At 31.4% G+C, this 26,925-nt stretch overlaps 2 protein-coding genes across 9 annotated transcripts in view; one reads left to right on the top strand and one right to left on the bottom strand.

The window, feature by feature from the left end:
* Positions 1–4,757, bottom strand: part of LOC148598232 (exocyst complex component 3-like) — a 36,621-nt gene extending 31,864 nt beyond the window's left edge. For 2 of the 7 annotated variants that reach the window (XM_088562320.1, XM_088562325.1), the window contains exons 1-2: positions 2,629–2,780; positions 670–762 (exon numbers count right to left, since the gene is read on the bottom strand). In XM_088562320.1, coding sequence (XP_088418446.1) covers positions 670–756 — 87 coding nt within the window. In that variant the 5' untranslated portion in view covers positions 757–762; positions 2,629–2,780. Of the gene's footprint in view, positions 1–669; positions 763–1,842; positions 1,872–2,628; positions 2,842–4,230; positions 4,407–4,694 lie in introns of those variants that run through there. The other 5 variants (XM_088562317.1, XM_088562319.1, XM_088562323.1 and 2 more) reach the window with 4 other exon arrangements.
* On the top strand, positions 2,790–24,946 carry LOC148598231 (uncharacterized). 2 transcript variants are annotated; one of them, XM_088562326.1, is made up of 9 exons: positions 2,790–2,926; positions 6,325–6,395; positions 8,301–8,369; positions 8,816–9,040; positions 10,377–10,600; positions 12,132–12,733; positions 14,178–14,300; positions 17,999–18,121; positions 18,391–24,946. In XM_088562326.1, exons 2-9 carry the CDS (start codon positions 6,369–6,371, stop codon positions 19,104–19,106), a joined length of 2,109 nt encoding a protein of 702 aa, XP_088418452.1. In that variant the 5' UTR covers positions 2,790–2,926; positions 6,325–6,368; the 3' UTR covers positions 19,107–24,946. The 2 variants fall into 2 exon arrangements, with proteins under 2 accessions (XP_088418452.1, XP_088418453.1); XM_088562327.1 differs by lacking the exon at positions 6,325–6,395 and having other exon boundaries at positions 2,808–2,926.
* The last annotated feature ends 1,979 nt before the right edge of the window (positions 24,947–26,925 follow it).

The following is a 26,925-nucleotide window of genomic DNA, read 5'->3' as shown; positions in this document are numbered from 1 at the left end:
CGTATAAAACTAGTTTAACCCCACCACAGACATTCACCTGTCCACAGTCCAGAGATGTTGGTTATTATGATTTTCGTGTCTTTATTTGACTTTTTAGTTTATTTTGAAGAAGTTTTATCATTCTCTTACCATGGAATTTATTACTTTTGTTGTCTAGGCCTTTCAGAGCTTACTTACATGTAAAGATGTGTTTATACTTAATTAAAGAGCTTTTGGTGACCTCTGTAGGTACATGTATTCACTATGTTCAAAAAGGGTATACGATGGTGTATTTTGTTTCTTTCACCAAATGATTATAAATTCCTTTTTCTATAATAATAATCTTTAATGATTGATTGTTGGGGTTTAACGCCTCAGCAGCAATATTTCAGCTACATTCAGGCGATAATAATCTTTAAAAAGAATTGTCAAGAGATTTAAATATCAGAAAGCATGAATAAAATGTTGTTCAATCACCAAGAGCTTTATAATTAAAAGCACAAAAACTCTAGATAATGCCAAAAACAGACACTCCAAAACACTGTTGTTCAACTTAACTCTTAACTCAAACTTCAAAATTCTACTGAAAATAGTAAAAAATATCCTCTTGACAAAAGTAATATACATGATACATGTATATTCTAAATTTACATACACTTAGTGTGTAGCATGTGTAGAGAAGGAACAAACCTGAAGCAAGTTGGAGATGTGTTTTGTTGCATTTTCCTTGGCTTCTGTCTCCATTCTACCCAGATCTAAAGGTGCTGGTAATGGCATCTTGAACTGAAATGATAAACAATCAGTTTATAGTAATCAGTACAGTATACGACATGACACTGTCACAGGGATAGAATACAGAACCCGTCAACCAGCAAAATTGGGTGGCTTCTCTATTTTCAAAAAATGAGTGAACTCTTGCAAATTTTCACTTGGAATTATTTTCACATTCTATAGTCTTAATGGTTTTAAACATTGAAGAAAATCCATAACTTTAAGCTTTCCATCAGGTTTCACTTCTTCTTATCAGGGAGTGTATACATGTATTAGACACTTGTAATAATCTATATAGAACACTGTTGTTGCTATTTGGCTGTTTATTAGCAAATTTTCGCAAATTTCCATCTTGAACACAGGGTAACTTTACTAAGGGTGTTAATAAAAACCACCAGATGGATTTTAATGAGTGATGTCCCAAATTAAAGATAAGAGATTGGAGAATGGCAACATTTTTTGTTTATTTATGTAGGTAGAATAAAAGGGCTGTAAATATTTTCCATTTCAAAATAAGATCTTTTTAGACAAACAAGCAAAAAATTCACTTTTTAAAAGGTTCATTGAGTATGATTTGTCATTGAATGCTTGTGAAAACTATTGCATTTATTAAAATGAAATTAACATAAAATGAAAGAGAAAAATCTGATGACATTACAGTATCTATAATATCCTTTATCTCAAATAAATGTGCTTTAAATAACAATGAAATGATGACTAAATGAATGTGGTATTGTCTAAAATGTGTAACCCATACCCGTACCCATACCAACTTTTCCCAGTACCCAAATACATTTTTGACAATTTCTTCATTATTACTCGATATTTTTTTTATCTGAAAAATTGTAAAGCACATTTGACATTAGAACATCATAATATTATCAAAGTTTTCATTGATGATAAATTAAAATCTCATAAGACTCTGTACATGTATATGAGATTTTCTTTTTCATTCTGGATAAGATCTTATCCATTCTCTGCTGAATAATTTTTCTTCACTCCAGTAAGCATATGTCAAATGTAAATCTTATAGGCTTTAAGTTTAACCAGTATAAAGACCAGGAGGCACAGTTATTTTTACACATTACATACATGTAGACTTTGTTAGGAGTGACCAGTCCCTGAAAAAAAGTCATTGATTAGATCATTGATTTTCTCTATACTAAATATAGTTCATTTACTTTAATCATCCAATCAAATGGCTGAAATCTAAAATAAGAAACAGCTGTTGATTTCTCTTCATAACACTACAGTAAAAAGATAACAGGATGGAAAAGACCACAAGAAAAGACTAAACTGACAACTCTTTTGTAAAAATAAGATGATAATTACTGGAATTTTTTTCTCTAGTTCATATTTAGACTGCAATTATAAAACAATTTGTCATGATGATCAACACACATCATGCACATATATGACATACATTGTCTTGGGGGATAAATCAAGAACCTGAGCTCAACTTTATTCCCCAATCAGAAAAAGATAATTTCAATTGACATTTCTTTAATTAAAAATTATTAAATCCAACTCACTTCAAAGAAGATATCAACAAGTATTGTTTTCGTCTCTGGAAAGTTGAGCTCAGCTTAAATTGGGATACCTGAAATACTGTTTCCCTCATCCAAGTTAAAATTAAAAAAGCTAGCATTATTTAATATTTGTCTAAGAGATAAATCATTGGAGTACACCCCCAAATAGCTATGCCATTACGGTAGGCTTATTTTTATTTTGCTTGTTTGTCTCGTTATTATAAGAAATTATAACAAAATGCCTCTGCTAACGTCATGATTAATCTGGACTAATGGAGTACCATGTGTTCAAGTCAAGAAAATTCCCATAAACAATGATCGAGCGTGTGAATTTAGAGAAAAAAATTACCTGTCGTGGTTTTAAATGTTTGTAAATAACTAATAGGGAATGCAAATTTCATGAAAAGTTATACAATAATACAACGTTATTGGTGTTTTTCATGCTTCAGCCGTTTGTTTACATCGTGAACTTCCCACTTCCGTTTTCCGTCAGGGTCACGTTGTCTCGCACACTACGAGAGTCCCCGTGAATTACGTGTGCACCAAGGAACGTATGTTGACGTCATAGTGAAAGCGTGCCAGCACCCAGAAAACTTCATTGTCATAAATTGTAATTAACTTTGGACAAAGTATTGCAGCAAGCTCAGGTTAGAAATGACATTGTCAGTCGACGTAATTTTATTACGTTTAGTCGCTTGTTAAGAAACAGGAAGAAATATTACAATGTTGTCATGATGTCATGGCGGGCTTTGATTATTTACAATCAATTTAAGACATGTCGGTGATGAAAGCATATGTCATTGAAAACGTTTTTTGACGTTCACGTCTTGGCATTAAGATCCCAATTTATTTTTTTTGTATTGCAGATGTCAATTTGATTAAATGTTAGTTGGACAATTATTTACTTCATGCCTTGTGCTGCATTTTAGTCATATTTGTGGAAAAAAATCGACAATGTCTCACTCTTTTATTTTTTTTTATTTGCATTCTAAAAAAACAATTTGAAGAATAGCTTTAACAACCCTTGCACTAATAATAAACTGTGATTACTGATGCTATTGTGTGTGCAATACTACATGCACCATAGCTTTCCATAGAAATTAGTTGACTTAGGCCAAATAAAATTGTACCTTTGTTTCCTGTTACATTTCAGAAAAAAATGGAATGATAGTTAAGTTTTTTATTTTATTATATTCACTTATTTACACTTACAGCATGTGTTGATGGGATATCAGGAAACAGAGGTATAATTTTATTTTGCCTTTTTTTTTTTTATTTCAGGGACAACCATTTGGTACTGTCAACTACTGAATAGGGAGGGGGCTGGCAGCTAGTTTTTGTAAATAGATATCTTGCCCTGGAAAAAGTTGGAAATAATATTCTGGCCTCTGGCCACTCTCTAAAAATAAAAAAAAATAAAGTTTATGGCCTCCATATTCTGCTGCACAGGGTAATGAAGAAAACTAACCTTTTAACATACATGTAATTTGAAAGTAAAGTTTCTGAATCACAATTTTTTTTAATAAATATTCTGTCCCAACCAAAACTGGCAGCCATTCAGGATCAAATGGTTGTCCCCTCATGGTAAACAAAAAATAAGTTTATGATTGTCATTTTGAACCTATCCTTATTCATTGTAGCCACAGAACATGTGGGTATAGACTGTGTACAACAGCCAGTTCATACATGTACATAATTATGATATAATTAATGTTTTATAATTCAAATCTAATTAGCATATACCTTTTTGTGAGTGACTGGTCCGGTTTTACACATTGATAAATTGTGGTAAAACAGTGTTTAATCCTATATTAGCAATCGGAACTCGACACTCAACCTTTCTAGTTACTCAAAAGAAAAATCTCGGGGGCTCTAGGTGAAAAAATCTCTGTAATTTGGCCAATCCGATTTCAGAAATTATAGTTTCACTGGTTGAAATTTTTACAATTACCTTTTATCCTACCTTCACACCAAAATACTTTATTTCTAGTGATATCAAAGTTGTGAATGACTACAATTCTACAATTACGGCATTTTTTTCCAAAAAGAAATTCTCCTTTCTGTAAAGCAGGTCGTATCGAACACGCTACTAGGGTTCTAGATCTTTATTCAGTAAAATAAATAACCCTGAAATTACAACAATACAACAATAAAGTAATTCCAGTATCACATTATATAAGTAAGTATAACAACTTGCTCTCAAATAGAATGCAGTTCACACTCTAGATATGTAATTAGAAAACAATGAAAGTACTCAAGTTCAAAATAAATCTAGCAGTCATACTAGATAATAGCTATAAATAAATAGACAAACTTCTTCACATATGAATGAATGACAATCATACATTTCATCATAATACTAAGCTTAATAATTCTCATATAAAACCAAGTGCACAATAAAGCATATAAACCTACCAAGCTTTGGGACTAGGTTATAATAGTCTACAGCTACACGTATAACATACAGGGTCAGTACATATAGTATCTCCTGAAATTAAGGAATGAAACATGAGTATTCGGATCAAAGCTATGAACCCATCATATAATACAGAAACTCGTTACACGATCTATGGATCTATGAGATATATATTTCTCAGAAATATCAATATAGCACGTCTCTATGATGAAGGTACTAATACATGTAGATACTAGCATACAATAAACAATACTAGTATAAATAATTATCCTTCGATGTCAAACATAGACCCATAACTGCAAGGGTCAAGGTCGCTCACAAAATCTCTCTAAAATCTTTCTGACTACAACCAAACTACAGATTCATATCATAATACATTCACAGATTCATAAATGATCACGCATCTATCCTATCAATCGGTGCAAGGGCCAAACTAACCAACTACAGACATAACACACTGCATACGCCAGTCAAGCTCTACACTCTACAAAGTATAACATACATACCAGATAAGTGCTTCTTTTTGCCACATCAATCGTGTTCCTTTGAATATTGTCTTCTGCACTCAAAATATGCACTAAAGTCTATATCACAGTTGTGGGATAAACTTCTGAGAATGTGAATTATTTCAAATGTATAGTATTAAGATCAAACTTCCATTTTTAAGTATAATTTTAAAAAACCAATGAGTTTTGTCTGACCAATCAGAGCTGACCACAGAGAACTAAATCAGGTGTGACAATTAGCACTGTAAAAGCAGAAAACTATTACAACCAGGCTCAATGAAGTATGACTGATCAAAACATACTAGAGACCATGTATAGCAAACAAAGGAAAATATATTGAATACACAATATCTGGCAAGCAATACACAATAATGGAACATTTATAAAATAGTAAAAATACACCCAATCACATCTGCATCTGAGGTTATTTTTTAGTGTAGTGGAAATGGCTGAGTAGTTCCAACTGCCTATAATATCATCTATATCAATAGGGGCGTAGCTGCCTATACGCAAATACGCAGTTGCGTACTTTTGGAAAAAGTAACAAAAATAAAAACACACATTTTATAGACCCCTCGCCGTAATTTTGCATACAACTAAAACAGGCCTAGCTACGCCCCTGATCAAACATGGAATGTAGGAAAGGGTAGCCAGTGCATGGATATATGGCTTGATCATATAAATTCTGGATCTGCCTCTATTAACTGTTCCATAAAAGTTAATTATGGTTGCAGCCTGTGTAAGGATTATTATTAAAATTTTGGTTCATAATTTTTTTTCTTGTGACATAGTACATTTTATCTTATAAGTTGGTTAAAGACTAAGGTCAAAATGAGAAAAAGGTGGGAGGACTTCAATCCATGTACATGTTCCATTGTGATGTACAAAGTAGGAGTTTGAGCAAATGTACATGTACATGCTGGAACCCCTTTTGCTGAATTTTTTTAGGTCTCTAGTTTCTCGGTGTTCCATTTATGAACTTCTCTGTTGTTTGTATGTACATGATATACCCATTTGGTAGCATATAAAGATATTCTATCAATTTGTTATTAGATTTATGAATTTGTAGGCATTGATTATTTTTTTTTTTATGTACATGTATCCAATCTTTTTTTTTGTACAGAAAAACAGATACATGTATATGTAGGTCTACAACAACGAGTAAATATGGAGGGCAAGAATGTTGAAATGGAGGTAATAAACAATTACTTCAAAATTACAAATATGTTGTATGTTGTTCCATATGTTTTTCAGTCTTAAAAGAACAAATAATAATAATAATAATAATATTCTTTATTGGCACAAACACAATTACAATAATTGGCAAAGGCCCATATAATTGATGTATAAAAGTGTAACATATATAGTAGCGGTATAGATGTAAATAGAATATTAATCAAATGTTATGAGAAGAGATATTTGTTATGAAATAAAAAATTTTCTGATAGAAAAAATAATGTCTAAAAAATAAAGATGGTTTACTCAAAATTTGTACCTGAGCACACCCAGAACATTAAATTTGTAAGACATGGACTTGAAGGCCTGAAAATGATACATATAAAAGTACTCTCATTGATTTATTTAAACATATAGTCTCTAAAATCAAGAAAAAACTTATTTTTGTTCAGTGGGTGTAAAAGTAGGGTAGATTAATTTGTCAAAATATGTATCTAATGTAGAGCCTATAGGCTATAAAATTGAAGTTGAGCTGCCTTGAAAATGAGTTATCTCCCTTGTTATGTAACATCTTAAATCCTTTGCAAATGGGTCTGTTTTTAAGAAAATTTTACATATGTACATGTAGTTGCCAATGTGGTACAAATACGTGTATGTCAACAAAAAATTTAATTTCTCCACTCTCCACAGTGGAGTCACTATTTAAAAAATTGTCTATAATTAACTTCTCCTGTCTTATACCTAGGTATATTTAATGGTTCAAACAATTTAATAACATTTCAATGAAGGACAGAAAAAATATTGAAAACAATTGAAATGGAGCCATTTTACTTTTACTTTAATATGATTACTTATACTTTTAATTATACATTGGTTGAGTCACTGTGGAGGATATGACTGACTCCACTGAGAAGAGTCATAGTAGAAATTGCAGTTTTGGTTGATGGTAGTGTACATGTATGTCAGTTCATTCATGTTGACTTACATACAGAGATATATATTTGGAATATTCTTTTTTGTTTACCATGAATTAACAAATCAATGTATTATTATTTTTTTTTTTTTTTTGTTGTTCAGGTTTTTCTACATGTGTATAATACTGAGGTGAGATTGTTTTCACAAAGAAATTTAAAATTGCAATTTGACCTAGTGTCTTCGGCTATTCCAACATTTTACATTTTTCATTTTCTGGCTATTTCAACATAGAAAGAACAATAGATGTTTTTACAATAAACGTTTTTTTTGTGAAATGTTTCAGAAAAAAAATTAAATAACAATAGTTTTTTTTTTTTTTGTTATTATTTAATTGAAGTGTTCAAATTTGTTTGATTATAATTTCAATTTTGTTTAAAGTTGAAATTTATTTATAAACAGATAATCAATGATTTTCCCAAACAATTTTGATTACACTGATAATAATATCAAATTATAAACTAGAAAAACTGTGAGCAATTATCTCATTTTGTAACATGCACCTTCCGACGTCCATTTTAATTTGGAAGGGGTTCAAAAGGAATATGCTATAGAGATTAATTTTGAGATTTTTTAATCCAATTCCATTCAGTGATTAATTAGGAGGAGTAACAGATAACAGATAGGTCATCCATGACCCCGTATTTACAAGTGACATGGTCCATATTTTGCTATGTGAAACCCCCAAATTGATTCAGATCAAAATCAGAAATAAGAGGTGCACAATGTGAAATAAATAATCAAAATTCTGTGAAAGGAGAAGTAACAGGTAAAAGGTAAGAATTAAAATACTAGACTGACTACACTCAAGAGATACATGTAGAAACAAAAGATCAGTGTAGTAGAGTATGCAGTTGCAGCTTCACATCTAAGACTATAAAATTACAAAAATAAATGCATTTGATAAATTCTGAATTTAAGGTTGTGTAAATGTTACTTGTTCTATTTTAGTGTAACCTGGAAGGCACGTGTTCTGATGGAGAACCAAGTATGCCAGAATTATTAAAAGAAGAGGGAGAGGTTTGTATTTCATTTACTGCACATGTTCATAATAACTTATATGACTGTTCGTCATTTCAACATTTGCACACTTTCAGTGTGTAGTTTACCTTTAATGATTCATTTACCTACATGTAGATCCTGGACCTTCTTTGAACCCTTTTTTTTGACACTTTATTGAGTACTTTTGGTTTCCATCAAATAGACCACTGGTTTCAAGTTTGGGAAAGGGCCTGGCCAGGCACTTCCACTTTTTGAAGTTAATTTGAACCCTAGAACCATTTTTTTTTGTCTTTCTAGTCTGCAAAACCAGAAAATAGGGACCAGCACAATGAAATTATGAATGATGGTCCAGGCTTTGGATAATGAGGAACATTGTTTTTTTTTTTTTTTTTGGTCTTTATAGTTTGTAAAATCAGAATTATGATCCAGCCTATAATAATAAGGAACCATTTTCTGTCTTTTAGTCTGCAAAATCAGAAAATGGGGACCAGCACAGTGAAGCTATGAATGATGATACAGCCATAGATAATGATGATTTAGCACCAATTCCACTTCTCATGGAAATAAAACAGGAGAAAATCCTTGAGGAGTTCACTGAATCTGATGAAAAGAAAAGATCTTATTCTCCTGTTGTGATGAAACAGAAGTCTAAAAGGCAGTGGAGAAAGGATAAGCTGCTTATTTCAGATGTAAGGTTGTTCAATCCTGCTCAGGCTCATTTTAGGGTTTACTAGTCTTGTCATGTTCATCAGGCCAGAAAAAAATTGTTTAAGATTGCCTTACCTACAATGTTTTTCTGCATACCCTAGCATTTTATTGGTATTCTTTTTTTATGAAATACTACTAAATTATCATTTTTAGAGCCCTGTTAAGGTAAACAAATCCTACCACAAGTGTCGATATAAAATAATTTTAGAAAGTAAATTATTTTACCTACCTACCTACTCTATTTGTTTATCAAATGTAACCTTGAACAAACATTTTTTTATCGGCCTCATGAAAAAAAAAGGTTCCAAGCTCCCATACTAGAGCTTTCTTTGATTATAGTTTGCAAGTTTTGATGTCAATTCACTGAAACTTCTTAAGTGTCAAAGTAATAATAAAACACTGAGGTTTCATTCTTTGTAATGCACGAGGAAGGACTTCTGGATGCTAGATTTGGCTTCCTTTTTTGATATATTTATGCAATTTCTTTATGATTTAGATTTTATTATTTGCTTCTAATTCTGCTGATGAGAATTAATTTACTTCTTGAACCATGTATATCCAGCATAGCAAAAATTACAATAATTTTATACTTATAAGGCCACATCAAGTTAATTTGTAGATTCTCATCCACCAGCAACTAAAGAAATGGGGCGGGTGGGAGGATTTTATTTTTGTCCAAGATTTTTATGCGTTTGTATTTGATTTATTACTTGTGTATTGAGGTTCACAGTCAATTCAATATTTGACGTAATTGCTGAGGCAGGAGATGACATCATGTATTTTCAGGGAAGGGTCAACTTCTGTCACTTTATTCTTTATTTTGCCTACAAAAACAGTTATTCTCGAGATGTTGTACTTGTAGTCTGTGGGCCTTTCTTATCAACATTCCCGCTGACGAAGTCATTAAAAAATCCTTGAAATGTATTCTTTCGGTTATGTTTGTACCATACCAAGTCTTTTTTTTTTTAATTCCCCTTATAATGCAACTAACAAGGACTATAGTATTGTGTATAAGTAGAATCGTGACAGATACGGACAGAAATTTGAACCACCGTAAAAAGTCAAAAATTAAAAAAAATTTCGGACGGGCCCTTTTGAGCAGGAGCAGGTGGAGATGAGAATCTTTCCAAAGGAACGGGAAATAATAGACCAAGACAAAAATATACCTGTTTAAGGTTACATGGATAAAAAAATGGGTAGGGAGGGTGGTAAAATATTTTTTTTCTTAATATTTTATATGGACATCAAATTACTTGAAGCCTTTTGTACTCATAGCAATAAGAATTTTCATGGTATTATTTAATCTTAAATTTTTAGACTCATCCAGAAGGCAGTGACAATACTGATGTTATCAAAGTAACCTGTGGACTTTTGAACGGCTTACTTCACAAGGAGTTATTTTACTGTCCTGGTATACATAGAGCCTGTATTGAGCTAGAAAATGGCTCATTTGTCACACCTAAAAAATTCATGTTCATGGGAGAGAAGGCTCGTTTAAAGGATTGGAAGAATGCCATTCGATGGGGTGGACATCAGCTGAGGTAGTTACTCTAGAATTTAGTGTTTCACATTTGATGTCTCACTTGGGTGCAAAAGCAATTACCATAGCCTATTTTCTTTGAAGTATGCTAGTGTTTATGTCCAAAATGTGCAATCAGTCGAGGCTGTTACATGCCGATGGAACATCAAAAATTAAACATTCAATTCTTATAATATCATTTGACATGTTTCTGTTATTATATTTCATCTGTATCAAACTGTCTGTGATAAGGAGCACCGTTTCAGTTTTGTTTTTTTTTTAATGCAGTACACCAATCAATAAAGTAGTCCCGTAATTGTCGGAATGTCCTATATCAATAGGGCCAAAAAAAATATTTTATGTATTTACTGTCACATGCTGAAAAAAATAGGGTCAATAGGTCATAATTTCTGATTAAAAAAGTTTGGGTTGCGGCGATAAAATGAGGGTTGGTCGGGTGACCGTAAACACATTTTTTTATTTTTTTTTGACCTAGTTAGAAATATGTCTTACAGACTCATGAAACATCATTTATAAGGTCAATTATCCAATGAGATTAACACATTTAAATGATATGCACCATAAATGTAATTAAAAACAATTGAAAGAAAAAATTGATAGGCTTCAAATTGTGAAATGTTTTTGTATGATACTGAAAATTCAAAATTTTGTTACTTTTTGTAATTACTGTGAAAGTACTTTACAAAGTGGATACCAATTTTTGTGAATTAGGGAAGAAACAAAATTTGTGTGTTCTTGAATTCGTGGTTTTGAGGTTTTCTGTATACACATCAATGAAAATTTCCTTTTTTGGTTGGGAACCAATTTCGTGATTTGGTCTACCAACAAAAAACACAAAAATTGGAACCCCATGAACAATAAATGTGCAATATGGAATTTTCAACATTACTGATGCTTGATTTAAAAAAAAATTGAAAAAAACTAAAATCTGCAATTGGCTTAAATGACAAAAATGCAATATTTAAATGCTTGCAATCATTTCTGAACTGAAGTGTAATTTAACTATTTAGGGGAGATAACTCAATTTTTTTTTTCATAGCACATTGAAAACAAAATTTTCTGTTAATGAAAACATATAATGTTTTGCTTTCATCTACATGAACTACCTAGCAGTGTTCTTATCTATAAATTGTTATTGGAATGTTTATTTGGATATGGAAATATATTTGTATAAATAATAAAAAAAAACTGGAAGCAAATGTATCCCTTACACAACTGAATTATGCTACATGTAGTTAAGGCACCATCCCATTTTATCTTGAAGGGGGAACCTTGGATTTGATGTCAGATAAAAAATTTGTTTTTGTGCCAAGCAAAATTTTATTTATGCATTCTATCAGCAACCAAAATCAATATTCTAATTTGAAATTATGCCTTGTTAAGTAGTGGGTAAATATGGATTCCTTATTTTTATTTTTTTCAACGGATGAGTAAAATTATCTCTTTCAAAATGATTCTAGGCCCCTCTCACAATAACAGTTTTTACATCTATCTTATTTAATAAGAATTGTATTTAAAAATAATAATTTCAGAAAACACATAGAGGCAGGAACTCTTCAGTTTTACAGGCATGAGGAACTCTGTACAGGCAGATGTGTTGCTAGGTCTCCCTATGCTGGGAAGGGTGAACTGTACGATAAAGATCGGTTGTCGGAGAGGGCTAGGCTACGGAAAGAAAAATTTGAATTTGAAACTTTAGGGTTTACAACAGAAACAGCAAGTCCAAATTTAAATGGTTTTGAATCTGAACCCCAAGTCACAGATTTTTTTACAACTGTTGAAGAAAATGGGTGTATGAAGATTCAAAGTGTCTCAAGTGGGGATCACACACTTTGGAGCAGTGTGCAAAATATGGCAACACAGTCTGAACCCATTGACGTCAAGCCTGATGTCAAGCAACTGCAGCTGCAAATGATGCAAACTATGGCTCCAGTTAAGCAAGAAACACCACAGGTTTTCATTGCTCCCAAACCAGAAACTGTTGTTAAGCCTGCTGCTCCTGTTGTCGTGCCCCCTGTCAGTAATGATTTTAAGTTGAGAAATATAACTGAGACGCAGAAGCCAAAGAATTTACCACCATCTATTATGAATGCTACAATGCCCCCAGTGTCTGACAAGGATAGTACAGATGAAGGTATCCATTATACAGATTTTAAATAACATTCATGACATTTACATCAATGTACATATACTGTAAACTGGAAAATTTTCGGATTGTTTTTTTTTCACTGTTACTGTGATCAATTTCCCTCCCCCAGTTTTAAATTCATGATTGTTTCTAAAATTGTATTGTTATATTCTTTAAAGAAAATAATCATGACACTGCAGTTTTAAATTATTTATTGTTCCTCAAATTGTATTGTTATGTCCTTTAAAGAAACTTTTCATGACAGTTTAGTATTCGTGTTATGAGTCTTACCTGGAAAATGTAGAAAATAAAACGGCCGTGAATATTTAAAGTTTACAGTTTTTTGTTTAAACTTCTGCTAATTTTCCAAGACGAAAAGATTGCTGAACATGTTCTGATTGGAGTATTTTTCATTTTAAACATTATGTCTTCGAGTTATTTGTAATCATGTTTTTTTGTCTTCAAATATAACAAGAATGGAAATGGTGAATATGTCAAATAGATGACATCCCCAAATGAAAAATATTGGCACATGGCTACACATTGGTCTTCAATGAACGAGGAAACCCTCACACCACAGGGCAGGCTCCATTGGCAAAATAACCCTTATCAAAATCAGAACTTTAAGAAACTTCAAAATTTGTTTTCTTATATTCTAGATGATTCAAAATACCTATTTGCCTAAATAAATGCTTGGACTTTGATCTGCATTGGTCTTAGTTCTGAAGTACTGGTTTCTACACTATTTGGCTATTAACCATTGCAGTTAGCATCAGCAGGGATCCAAATTAGGGCTGGTCAAGGTCAGGGACTTTTGATTTTTTATGCAGAACCATTGAAATTTCTTTCACCTTTGTCCTGAACCTACCATGCTTTGCAAGCATTCTTATTGAGGACGTTCTACTTTCCTTGGATGGATCTTTTAAGTTTCAGTCCCTGTAAGAATCAGGCAGTAGGTTAAACATGGCATGAAATAAAACCATCGTTTTAATAGTGTAATTTGACTATTTGCATCATCAGAATCAAGGAAAACAGACAAGATTTTCCATATCATGCTGGACTATTGAGTTTTGATGAAATGCACTGAAAATGAACATTTCAAGGACAGATAACTGTCAAAAGCTTAATTTTTCTAAGATTCTATAGAAAAATTTCTCAGCAAATCCAATGATGCAGAGATCAAAAAATGGTCTTTTCAAATAGAGAAAGTATCTTAAAGTGACATTTTATTGTCTGATCAGTGGGTTTTTGACATGTGTGTTTCTTATTTTTCCCATTTTGTCTGATTCTTACAAACACTTACACTTAAGATGCAAACAAAATCCAGTACCTTTCACTCTTGACAGTACATTTCAACCCTTACAATAGTTTGTGATCATAATATACCTACATCTGAAAACGCCAAGGACATACCTACATGCATAATATAGATATTAATTTGGTATTTCAGAGGACAGGTTGTTATGGCAAGGAATAGTAGAACTTGGTCTGATTGATGAATTCTTCAGGGAAATTAAAACAGCTCTAGATCTGCTAAAGAATACCATGGTCAAAAGACTTGTTCCATTGGAAGGTAGGTGTATCACATTTCTTATATTTTTGTCAAGGCATTCAAATTTAATTTCATGTTCATTGTCTGAATATAGTTGAAATATTGCTGCTCGGATGTTAAACCCCAACAAACAAACAAACAAATTTAATAAAGTATTTTGTCTTGACATTACATGGCAGTACATTTCGAATTATTATGTAGATAGCAGTTATTTATTGAATATTCAATGTGTATAAAAATTTGATATTTCCCGCTGTGAAATAAATTTGATATTTTCATTCCTCGAAAAACCAAAATATGACCTGCAACTGTGATGTTGCTTATGTTGGTTTAAATACCATATAGTGGGAAATTCCAATTTTTCACTATATTGGCAAGATGTTGGTGATTCGCTAAACTTTAAGTTTGCCAAATCTAATTTCAAATATTTAATATATAATTTCCAAAATTTAAATCTGATGATGTGAAAAATAAAAACCTTTTTTGATCAAAAGATTAAAATAAGCCTTTTAGTTCTAGATTTTATCTATCAGTTATGTATCTTATGCATGAAGAAGTTTTAAAATACAGTTTGTGATAAAGAAATTTGAAATAGCAGGATCCAAATTTTCCTGAAATAATAAAAGGCAAGACAGGCCATAAGTATTATATAAAAAGGCAGTATGTCTTCTTATTCCTATATTTCATTTGGTATATTTAAAAAAAAAACAACACTGCACCAAAGTAAAAATGCAGGACCTTTATTTTCTCAAAATAAAACGGCAGGATAGAAAAATTAATCCTTTCACCTCCATAGATATCAAATAGCTGTGGTTCACCCATTTGAGAATCACTTCTATATAGACATTTTATAGATTTAAGGGAGCAACCATTTGATTTCTTTTTTTGTGGGAGGGGCTTCTGTGTGTATAATCACATGTATGTAATTAATTAGAATTATCATTATTTAAGGATGAACTTAATTGATAGTTATGGAGGTCCTGAAATAATTTTGAGGAGCTCTATTGAATTTTAGAGGTCTATAAATGTTTGGGGAGCTCTTGAAATTGAATAGTTGAGGTCCTGAAATAAATGGGTAACTCAAAATATTCAACTGTGCAGTTCATCCTGTTCATGAATCAGATTATAGAGGTTCTGAAGTGGAACGTCGGATATTATAAAATTGAATGTTTGAGGTCCCAAAATAATTTAGAACCTCCTTAGATAGTAATAATTTTGACTTAATCCATGCCTTATACAATAGTCCACTTGTCCCATTGTGCGGATGCCCAATACATTGTATAGCAGTTTCTCCATACATTCTCCTGGTTGATAAAAGCAGGAGTTATGGTTCTTTTACTAGTTTTTGTTTAAGAAAAATGAAGCATTAAAGGTTAAATTTTGTATTAATTTAGCTTTAATATTAATTTGTTATACAGTTGCTAAGTGTTGGGCTCAAATTTACAATACTCAATATCAAAATTATGTTTGTTTGTTTGTTTGTTTGTTGGAGTTTAACGTCCGAGCAGCAATCAAAATTATGTGGATTCTTTAAAGACAAAAACTTGTGTACACCTCAGTCTATTTTGACTGAAGATTTTGTTTACTAAAATGTGTTTTAAGTGAAAGTGTTCTCAAGAATCAGGCAAAATGGGAAAAATCAGAAACATGCATGTAAACACAGGATGGATCAGGCCATTTTAATGTGAAATTTAAAAAAAAAATTTCTTCCATGTCGCATTGCACAGTAAAACTACTTTAAAATGACCAAAATTGCTATTATACGTTTTTGTTTGATGATTGTTTGATAAAACAGGTTTTAAAATAAAAATGACTAAAATTGCTATTATACATTTTTGTATGATGTTTGTTTGTATAAAACAGGTTTTAAAATAAAAATGACTAAAATTGCTCTTATACGTTTTTGTATGATGTTTGTTTGTATAAAACAGGTTTTAAATAAAAATGACTAAAATTGCTATTATACTTTTTTGTATGACGTTTGTTTGTTTAAAACAGGTTTAAAATATGTGATTTTTCTATTTTTGATTTATTGGGATTTTCTCTTATGAATCCCGTGATCATTTCCTGACATCCTTCAATTCAACTGTAAAATGTTTTTGTCCAAACTGTTGATCTCAACCAAATTTGTTTAAATTTGGCAAGATAATTTGTATTAAGGTATTTGTCCAGAGTCTTGCTGTAAAAAGAAATGAATCATCAGATTTGCCAATATTTCCATATTATAAATATACTATGCAGTGACATTTGTTAATCTGCCAAAGTCAGCAAAAGATTATTTTGTTCAACTATCCCTCACAAATTTTTTGCCAGACGCAAGAAATTTGGTTGAGTGGAACAGGTCAGACGAGATGAAAAACAGACCTAATATCTGTCCAACGTTCGTTTCTCTTTTGTTTACAAACACTTAAATGATCTATTTTTAGATTCAAGAATAAGTGACGTAGTGGGTTATATGATGATATCTGATGTTTCTTTCACCAATTTGCTTTATTATAACCATGCTTATTCATGCCTTATACACTGTATTGCAGTGAATGCTTTAAATTTATAATACAAGTGCACATTTCGTTGATCTATATATAGCACTGCTATGTGTTGTGAAGGAGATGCATTTTATTGCATTTACAAGCTTGTGTTCATAACTTATGGATTTTTTTTAATGTTTTAAATGTGTAGACTTTCATGTGCCTGTGGGTAATATTACATCGAAATGAAACACTTCGTAAATAATTATACTAAAAAGGGGTGCCATGAGATGTTCAAGCTTGTAAACAGTGCCGTTTTCCATACATGGAAAATAAGCTGCGCTTACTAAAATCATAAGAAATGTGAAGTAAGCAAACTTCCAAAGAATATTTAACCTGAAAACCGATGTGATGCTTGAAACTCTTTATATATTTTCTAATTTCTTCCAATGTATCTAGATAGAATTTCTAAAAAGTGTCTGTTTAATGGAAAATTGTAATTGCCAGCAGACGTTGACGTAGACATTGTTTGTGATATTGTAGCATTTTATGACTATGTTATTGAACTTAGTAGAAAATACACTTGAAGTGCCTTAGCTATCCTGCAAAAACCCTACCACTTTGGTGATGATATATCACACAAGGATGCTTTCTATATTTGAAAAGATTGTTATTTTTCTGAAATATTCAACAGAATGTTAGAAAAATGAGTTTTTTTTTACAAAGTTATATGCCTTTGAAATATTTATTTTCAGTGCATTTCAATAAAATTATAACTCAAAGCACCAACATGATATGGAAAATGGTTGGTTTATTATACCATATTTCACCTACTGCCCGATTAAATGCAGGGGCAGATACAGGATCTCATTTTAGGGGGCTTAAATAGAATTAAAGAAAATTTTGTAGGTAAAATTTGTAAAAAATTAGATTTAATGCAAAAAAAAGTAGTTTTTTTTTTTATTTTATTTTTTTTTTATTTATTTATTTTTTTGTTTTTTTGTTTTTGTTTTTTTGGTTTTTTTTTGTGTTTTTTGGGGTTTTTTTTTTTGGGGGGGGGATTGAAAATGGCCCTTTCTCAATATATCTTCCCAGCCACTAAACAATTCAGGCATTTCACTCTTGAAAGCCAGTTTGAACCCCTGTGTACTGAAATTGTCTTAAATGAACTTCATGAGATATCTACAGTTTAAAGATGTAGGTCAACATTGACATCTTTGTATATCTGCTACATGTATTTTTACATTGTAGATTCTAACAGAATATCCCTTATTGTAAGGCAGCTAGGTCTGATGCAAAAACTGAAGTTTAAACTTGAGGCGCATCGCACAGACATGGATAGACAGAAAAGAAAATTAGATAGAGAAATGATGGGTAAATTTCCCTTTTGAATTACTCTACTTTCAGTTAGTCTTAAAAAAAATAAATAAAAAGTAATGGGACGATCATTTGATTGTGAAGGGGTTGCAAATTTTTGTGGATCAGAATATTATTTTTTTAAAGTTTGTGGGTCATAATATTTATTTTTTAAGGCCATAAAAAACATGTTTGTTTACTGTCACATTCTAAACAAAAATAGGGTCAATCGGTAAACATTTTCATATTTTATTTACAGTTAGTAAATATCTATTTTCTTTATCTAGATCTTCAGAAGAGAGTCAGAGAATATGAAATGAAGAAAAAACTTTTAGAGAAAAGAACTGAATGTTTTGATCAGATTTTAGAAATCCCAGCAATGAAGAACAATCCAGCTGTATCCTCTATTCCCATGATGCAAAGTAATGTATCCAATCAGGATACTGTGTTTGTGTCAAACACTCAAGGGACCATGATATCAAGAAATGTAACCCAGTCACAGATGTCTACAGGAGTAACTGCCACAAGTGCTGTTAACGGTGCAGCCAGACTAGCCACTGGACAGGGTGGCACAATTCTAGTGTTTCCCAAACAGAGTACCCAATTTCAGACGTCACCCGAGGGTGGTCTAAAAATAACCTTAAAACGTAAACAAGAGTTTTCTGATGATGAGTCCCAGTCTACGAATATAAATTCTATATTGCCCAGTGGGAAATCTTTACTTTTATCACCTGTGAAAACAGAAAATAATGGTGCTAATGGTGACATGAAGTCAGAGATCTCATCTGTTGATTCAGGTATCTCAAATTTAAATAAAGAAGAACAAAATCCTAAAGCATTAGACAAACACATGCTAGATGAATTGAATTCATTGCATGACGAAGAAAATGCAAGTGCTAAAGCTGGAAAGGAAGATAATTTATCTGATGAAGGTAGTGTGAAAAGAAGCAAAAGAAAACGATCGGTGAAAACCTACGATGATTTCATAGTAGATAATAAATAAGTCATATGACTTGCACTACTTTGCAGCAGCATGTGTTCATGGTAATTTCATAGTCTTTTTTTTCTCCATTATTGTATGTTAGAAGTTTTCTTCTGTTACACTAAAATATTTTTTAGTAACTTCAGAAACAATCTTTGTAAACATCTGGCAGTATTTAAAAATTTGAAACTAATTCAATTTTAATTTTGGCTTGATTGTATAAATAATCAAATTATATTTCAGAATTTGTTTTGTTTTTCTTTCTGATAATGTTTCACCAACTGCCTAATTTTTACTAAGACTAATGCACATTTTTTCTAGTGCTGGAGTTATGAAGCAATGCATGTGTATGAATTTATATGTTGATAAAACTACATATGTATGTGAATGATCTACAACAATCTATTAGCTGAGAATGAGTTAATTCCCTTCTCGTGAATTTTGCAAAAATGCATTTAGTCATAATTAATGCAGATTTTTTATTAGAGACTAACAGAAGTAATTGTAATGCAGAGGTCCAAATTGACTGTCAAAAGTGGAAGGTCTTGATGAATACAGTTATGGGTCTTGGACATCAGTCTACCATTAATTTGACTCGTTAAGGTACTTTGTTGGAAAAAAAATTGAATATCCCTTACATTCTACTTGTAAGCTGTTCATAAAATTTAGTACAATGTAACAGGTCTTCATTAATAAGGTATTGGCCACTTCCCGTTGAGAAAAGTATTTTTATTGTAAATATATTAATTTTTACAGTTGTTGTAATTTTTGCAGATTCTGTCAAACATATTCTCTAGTATCAATTTTGACAGTTAAAATTATGTTATTAATAGTGTTAAAAAACAACTTCATTGGAACTGTATTTTTATGATTTTGCCTACCATAACATTAGTGCAAGTTCATACCTTGTAGTTCTGAAAGGTTATACTATTTTGTCACAATAATTTATTTATAAGTAAGTCAACTATCTGTCAATCCTTTAAAGGTTAATTACCAAGTGCGCTAATTTGAATTGTTTAAAGCCAATTTATTTAATGTGCATACCATGATGATGATCAGGGAAAGAGTAGGTCTTTAATTGATGGGATAACAATCACCCAATGAACTTTTTGGGGTAGTTTATGGACCATTGATAAAAAGGTTTGAAATTATGGTGTAATAAAATGTTCAAGAGTTCATTCATGCAAAAATCTTCATCTATTTCCATTTTTATCACAAATTCATTGAAAAAAGGGAGATAACTTTATTTTTGTGCAAAATTTGGTTGCTTTCTTAGAACACTTTAATTTTTTTTTCTGAGCCAACCAGTGTTGATTTATCAAATTCTTAATACTACATCTATTTGACATGCATATTATCATGACTAAACGTAATATTAAACGAAAAAATACAAGTGGGATAAAATTTATCATGTACAACCCATTTCACAGGAACCGCCAATCAAGGGAAGACCATCTCTATCTCCTGAAGTTAACTATTTTACTGGCTGTTAAATACAAAATTAATTTTCTTCACATTTTGAACTAATGTCAATACTTTTATACTTGTCTAACTTTTCATAGTCATTATGGCCTATACAAATTAAAAGTTGTAATAATTTAAATTGATTATATCAGTATTCCCACTCTGCAGTACCCTTTATTGTTTTCTATTTCAATAGAGAAAGAGTGCATGCACCCATATCTAGGATCATTTCTACCCTTTGGACTTAAGTGCCAGTCTCTGTAAGAATCAGGCAATAGGTGAAACATGGTATAAAAAAAAACACCATTTTGAAAATTTTATTTTGACTATCTACATTCTTAGAATCATGGAAAAAAAGATTTTCCATATCAGTTTGGTAAATTGAGTTATAATTTTATTAAAATGCACTGAAATTGGAATTTTCAAGGTCAAAAAACCCTTTTTGTTTTTACTTATTTTGAAAAATTTCTGAGCAAATTCATTGATGTAAAGATCAAATGAAGGCCTTTTCAAACAAAGAAAGCATCATTCAGCTTCAGTAAAATGATGTTGTTAGAATGGTGGGCTTTTAAAATGCATCTTTCTGAATTTTTCAATATTGCCTGATTCTTACAGAACTTAAACTTCAATAATATAGGATAAATAAACAAGTTTTTGTATGGTAATTAGTTCCATCAAATCAGTAGTGTGCATCGTTTGAAGATATAGGCAGGCTTCTTTCATTCTTAGTCCAAGAATTGATAGTATCTATTTGGCTATTAACAACCATTGTCTCCATAAATGTTTCAAGTTTAATTTAAATTTCTAAACACCATTTAATCAAAATTTTCTTGTTTCTTTGATGTTCATAAACTCATAGGTATTACAGTATGTATGGTGTACTTTTTATTATTGCCTAAAAATGTATATGAATTTTCTTGTTTCTTTGATGTTCATAAACTCATAAGTATTACAGTATATATGGTGTACTTTTTTAGTATTTAAAAAATTTTAATTTTTTATGAACCAGTCGTTGCTGAAAATCAGCAAGACTTTTAATTCCCTTACCGAGTATTCTGTGTGATGAGAATCCACCATGTGATCTTATCAGATAAGTACATTATGTTGTATTCATAATGTTTTTTTTTTTAATATAAACAGAATACTAAGTGAAATATGTTGGATACAAATCATTTTGTAACAAAAATGAAATTGGTTCCCATAAAAAGGTGATCATTGATTTTGACATGTTTCAGTTTTGGTTTAGGGAGAATTTTAATTTTCATTATACCTGCTCAGCTGAATATAAAGGTCGGAAAAGAAATTGTAATTTTATAGGTGTGAAGGCCAGAATATTTTGATTTATTTCTTTTACCAAAAACTGGGTGCTCCTTCCTCAGAATTAAATAGTTACAGTGATTGGCCAGTGGCGGATCCAGGAGGGAGTGGGTCAAAGTGTTGAAAAATTGTTCAAGATATCCTCAGAATGCAGGATTTGAGGTTTGATATTTCAAAATATCCCGAACTTCCTAGCAAATTCGGTTCACTTCATGATCCTCACCGATGCTCCTGTCAAGACAATTTTTTGCCCTCCCCCCCCCCACCCCCCTCCTTAGCTAAAACTTTGGATCCACCACAGTTGGCAAGGGTACCATGTGTCATATCTATCACATTCATACCAAGCAATCAAAAGTATATATACTTTGAGGCACTTACCTTTTTTTTCTTGAGGAGGACTGGGATTTTTTATTGAGTTGGAAAAATATAGCAGCAGCAGCTGGAGTTAAAAAAAATAAAATATTTGATATTTACATTGTTAATGTGGGAAATAATAAATTATGTTTTTTTTCTTTTCACGACTGAGTAAAAAATGAAATTTTTGCTCAAATTTGGAGTAATTAATTATTTTTCAAAATAATCTTAGCCACCCACCATCTGAGATAAACAAGGATATCTCCTCATTATATTTGAATTTTCATGGGGTCTAAGACCTCACAAACAACAATATTCATTTTCTTCTTTATGTACATTTGTTCTCTTAAGTATGAGTTTGTTATTTGAAAGTTTCTGGTATAATTTAAATCTTTCATTATACTTAACAGTACTTGTGAAATGAATTGCTTTATGAAGCTACCCAAGGCTGGTATTAACAAATTGTTTTTTTAATGAATTATTAATGTCCTATATCTATATTTTTTGGACTTCTTTTAATAGATATTTTCAGGTATTGAAAAGTATTACCGTTACTTATATATTGTTTTTTTTTTTCATTATTTATACTGTTATTGCTTTTTAGAGCATTGAAAGTGTCAAGAGTTCATAACAATATTTATTTCCCTGTCTTTTGGGAAATTAATTTGATAAGTGTTATGTTAAAGCTCAAATATGCTTACTTTTGTTAAAAAGTTTTTTTTCTTAAGTACAGATCATTGTTGGAATCGGGGAGTTGCTAAAGTATTGCCCAGTCACATTTGTACATAAAAATGCTGGTTTACATAAAATGCACTTAGGGCCATCCAGAAGTTTATTAAAAAAGAGGGGTCCAATCCAGAAATTGTAATAGGGGTCCTGCCTATCATTTCAAAATAACCTCATCAACAAAAAGGGTGTTTTTAGGCCCAAACACTGCACATACCCAACAGCCCATACTGGTTCAATTTGTCAAAACTTGCCATCATTGCCTCTTACTTTTCGAGAGTGTTTTCTACATGTTCAAGGTAATTGGAATGTATTTAAGCAAAAGCAGATTCTGCAAAGTATTTTAGGTGTATCATCACATGCCAGATTCTTACAATGATTTGTACTCAGTAAATCATCATTACATTACATGGAATACATTTTTCCGTGGTCTCTTGGGAAATTATGTTTTTGGATTTAAATAATGGTTGTATCAGTGTAATAAGTTTAAATGGTTGGATGAATTTATTATAATTTATTCATGATGAACTTGTTTTTTGACTTACTATAAATGTTAATGGATTTTATAGAAATTAAGTCTCTTTCTGAGCTCATTGTAAGGAGTGTTTAGTAATTATATTACAACAGGTCCACAATGAATTTTGATTTTTTTTTGGCAAATCGTTTTTTTGTTACAAAAAATATTTTGTTCAATGCCTCCAATTAAGAAGTATATTTTTATAAGTTGAGAACTAATTTTTTCATTCTTCTGATTTTTAAAATGATTTGCAAAAAAATTGTATGCCAATAATTAGGTCTCCCTTTTTAGCCTTTTGTATCCTTTAAGAAAAGGCATTTTCAGTAGTTCATTTTTTTTAACTACCACAGAGAAAAAAATAAGGATGTGATGTTTTAATGTTAATGAAAACCAACCATTTATCCTATTTATTGGTATATAGACTGTTTCAGTAATGTATTGATATTTCTGAATAAATGTATTGTGAAGTGAAATTAAGTGCTCTGCTAAAATGTATTCTTAATTTATTTATTTATTTATTTTTATTTTTTTTTTATTTTTTATGTATTTAGTAATCCTTTATCAGTCCTTGATTTCAGGATTGATACTCGGGGGCCCTTTTGAACTTACAATTATAAATGTCACAGGGAATTTTGATTGTAGATTAGCATTTTATTGTTGAGGTGCTTTTTTAAGAGTTTTGGCCCCATTGGCAATACATAAATATCATTGATCAGGAGATCATTTTTTTCGGACGCAGTTGGTATAGACGTTCTTCCATGAAAACACAAGTCACCTGATCAAAATTCTGTTTCCAGATTGGCCAAATACTGATAACTTAGTGGGGATCGAAAAAGGAAACTGAAATTGCGTGCTATGCGTTATTTCCTGATGAAAATTATCAGTAAAAAGAAAACAACTTTTACTGCATCGGCTATCTTTTTAAAGATAGTACTTGTATTAATTATATTGGGTTTAATATATGTTTATTTTAACTGTGCCTGGTGCATTGTAAGTTTCATATTTACAGTTAATGTAGTTGCTATATTCCAAGAAAATAATGATGTCCTGGAAATTACCATCTGATTTTGATTTTGGCGTAGTGAATTCAATGAAAATGAAAATTTAAGATATAAATCAATTATGGGGACAAATAAGAATGGAGTTCCGTAAACCGTGAAATTAAAGTGGCATTTTTGTTGTTGCTTTTTTTCGTGGTAAGAAATGTAATGTAGTGAATAATTTCTTCCAAGAACATTAACTCTATTTGATTAACAATCAGAGTGATAGCAAAAAGGGCAGGAAAGTGAACAGTTCCCTAACAAGGTGGTTTACAGTATGTTTTTCTCCACTAGTTTTGTATGAGACTGTTTGTGTTTTCTTATACATATACATGTTATTGTGTTTTTTCTCTTGTTTTGTACAGAATGTTTACACATATTTCATCATTTATCTTTGTTATTCAACACAATCCAGTTTTGATATAAAGTGAATTTCTGCATAATTTAATGTTTTTGATTCTTATCCATGCCTCTCTTTTAACACTGGGTACACCGTAGTTCAATCTAATTATTCCTTTTGAGTAACTGTAGGTTGGTGACGAAAACGCCGCATCAGTCTACAGTACAGATGACCTTTTGAAAATCCCAGACACGGAAAGATTTTCCAGATATCTCCGACCTTAAAATGGAAATATTTTTGCTTGAAATCTTGATTACACAAAAGTTATATCCCCAATTTTTTTTTCTTGTGTCGCTTTGCTGAGCCTTTAATTCTATTTATGCCACCCTAACCTGAAATCCTGGATTCGCCTCTGGGTTAACGTTTGAAACATTTTTATTTGAAGATAAACTTTGTTATGAAATATTGAAGCATTTTTCTATCCATGGCTGTAAGAAAAAACTTGCTCAATTTGAAACCATTCCTTTTTTCGAAATAACCCCAGCCATCCCCCCATTTAAAAATGTCGGTGCCATATTTGTTTCAGGAAGTCAAATCCATGATTTTATCCATATATTTGGTAATGTAAACTGTATTGACTTAACATATAATTATGTTGGTTTCCCCCGCCGATTTGCAAGTCTGAAAATGCCGCCTATACCAACGATACTAAGTGGTTTTTAACGTTCTTGACTGCCCTGCCGGATCTCGCACGGACGGCCCACTTTGGTGGGCTTGAAATAAAGTTTTATATTTATTTTATACGTATTTTTAACAAAATAAAATAAATTATTATAAATAAATGTTTAGTAGAAAATTATAATTGAAAAAAAAATGATAATAAGGAAATATGATTAGTGAATTATTGAAATGTTGGTTATTAAAAATGAAATAGGACCATGTAAAGGAGGAAAATGCCAAGTTGGATGGAGAAGAGCTAAGGACAACCAGCCGGACCCAGAAGACGGAAGAAATGTGTGATTCAGATTGCCTAATAGTATATGCGTTTTAGAGTCAAACGGGTGTAGTTTAGTGAATATCCAAAGGTGAAGTGCAAATTTGATAATTGCCATTGTTGAAATTTTAGCTACTGAAGGTGTATGCTTATTTAGAATGCCAAAACGTTTATGCTGAGCCAAAACGTGTATGTAAATTTAGACTGCCTTGTCAAGCCGGGCGTTGTTCCCGGATTTTACGGCGTTAGTTTGCGTATAGGAGTATAGTAACATTGAACTAAGTCATCATTTCGGAAATTAATGGATAAAGTTGCTTCTTATTATTGTCACCATACCACTTCGACTAACAGCTTTAGATCAATGCTTTTTATTTTAACTAAAGAAATGAAATTGCACAAGTCCATAGCCTTGATATTACTTAGGTGGGACGCTTCAATTAGATAAGAGTTATGGTTCCTAGCGCTATCGGGTAAGATAACTGTGCTCAAAGGTACAATGATCACAGAAAAATAGTGCAAAAATTAAAAGAAAGATATATGTTAGAAATAAGACATACTCTCACCCAAGACTCGTGTCGTACAGTATTTTTGATAGTTATTTTTATTTATTGAAATTGAAATTGAAGGCTGCCAAGCCGACTAAAACGGGTTTTTCACTCGAAGGTCAAGAAAAGTTGCCGTAAAAAGTAAGACGACAGATGCTAAGTGTAAAACACAAACAAAAGATTCACGTATATCGTGGTCGGATGGGCGCCGCATTGTTGAATTGTGGTACATTGCTGATCAAATCAAGGAATGTCAAGAATGCAAAAACCTGCCGCTACAACTAGCTATAACCGATTAGTATGAGGAAAGAAGCTATGGATTTGGTAGCATTTTGAAAATAAGTTGTCGTAGTTGTAATTTTTCAAATTCGGTGTACGGAAAACAACACAGAAATGGAGAAAAAAAACATGACAAAGGAATGAAAAGTTTCGACATCAACACAAAAGGTGATTAGGTGATCTAATAGTGAAGATTTGACAATGTTATTTATTATAAAAGTGTCAGCTCTGTAAAGTATCAATATAAAATATTTTTCCGTTCGT

The sequence above is a fragment of the Perna viridis genome, chromosome 14 (assembly GCF_037379345.1).
Source record: "Perna viridis isolate PV_CMFRI_1.1 ecotype Kerala chromosome 14, ASM3737934v1, whole genome shotgun sequence".
Lineage (NCBI taxonomy): Eukaryota > Metazoa > Mollusca > Bivalvia > Mytilida > Mytilidae > Perna > Perna viridis.
Note: the sequence above shows the minus strand (reverse complement) of the source record. Positions and strands in the feature narration are given on the sequence as shown.

What these genes read in the sequence shown, in the direction of transcription:
- LOC148598231 (XM_088562326.1), top strand. Translation starts at nt 6,369, where the DNA reads ATGGAGGGCAAGAATGTTGAAATGGAG. An exon ending in GCAAGAATGTTGAAATGGAG is followed by an intron (nt 6,396 to 8,300) that starts GTAATAAACAAT and finishes GTTCTATTTTAG; the next exon opens with TGTAACCTGGAAGGCACGTG. An exon ending in TGGGGTGGACATCAGCTGAG is followed by an intron (nt 10,601 to 12,131) that starts GTAGTTACTCTA and finishes TAATAATTTCAG; the next exon opens with AAAACACATAGAGGCAGGAA.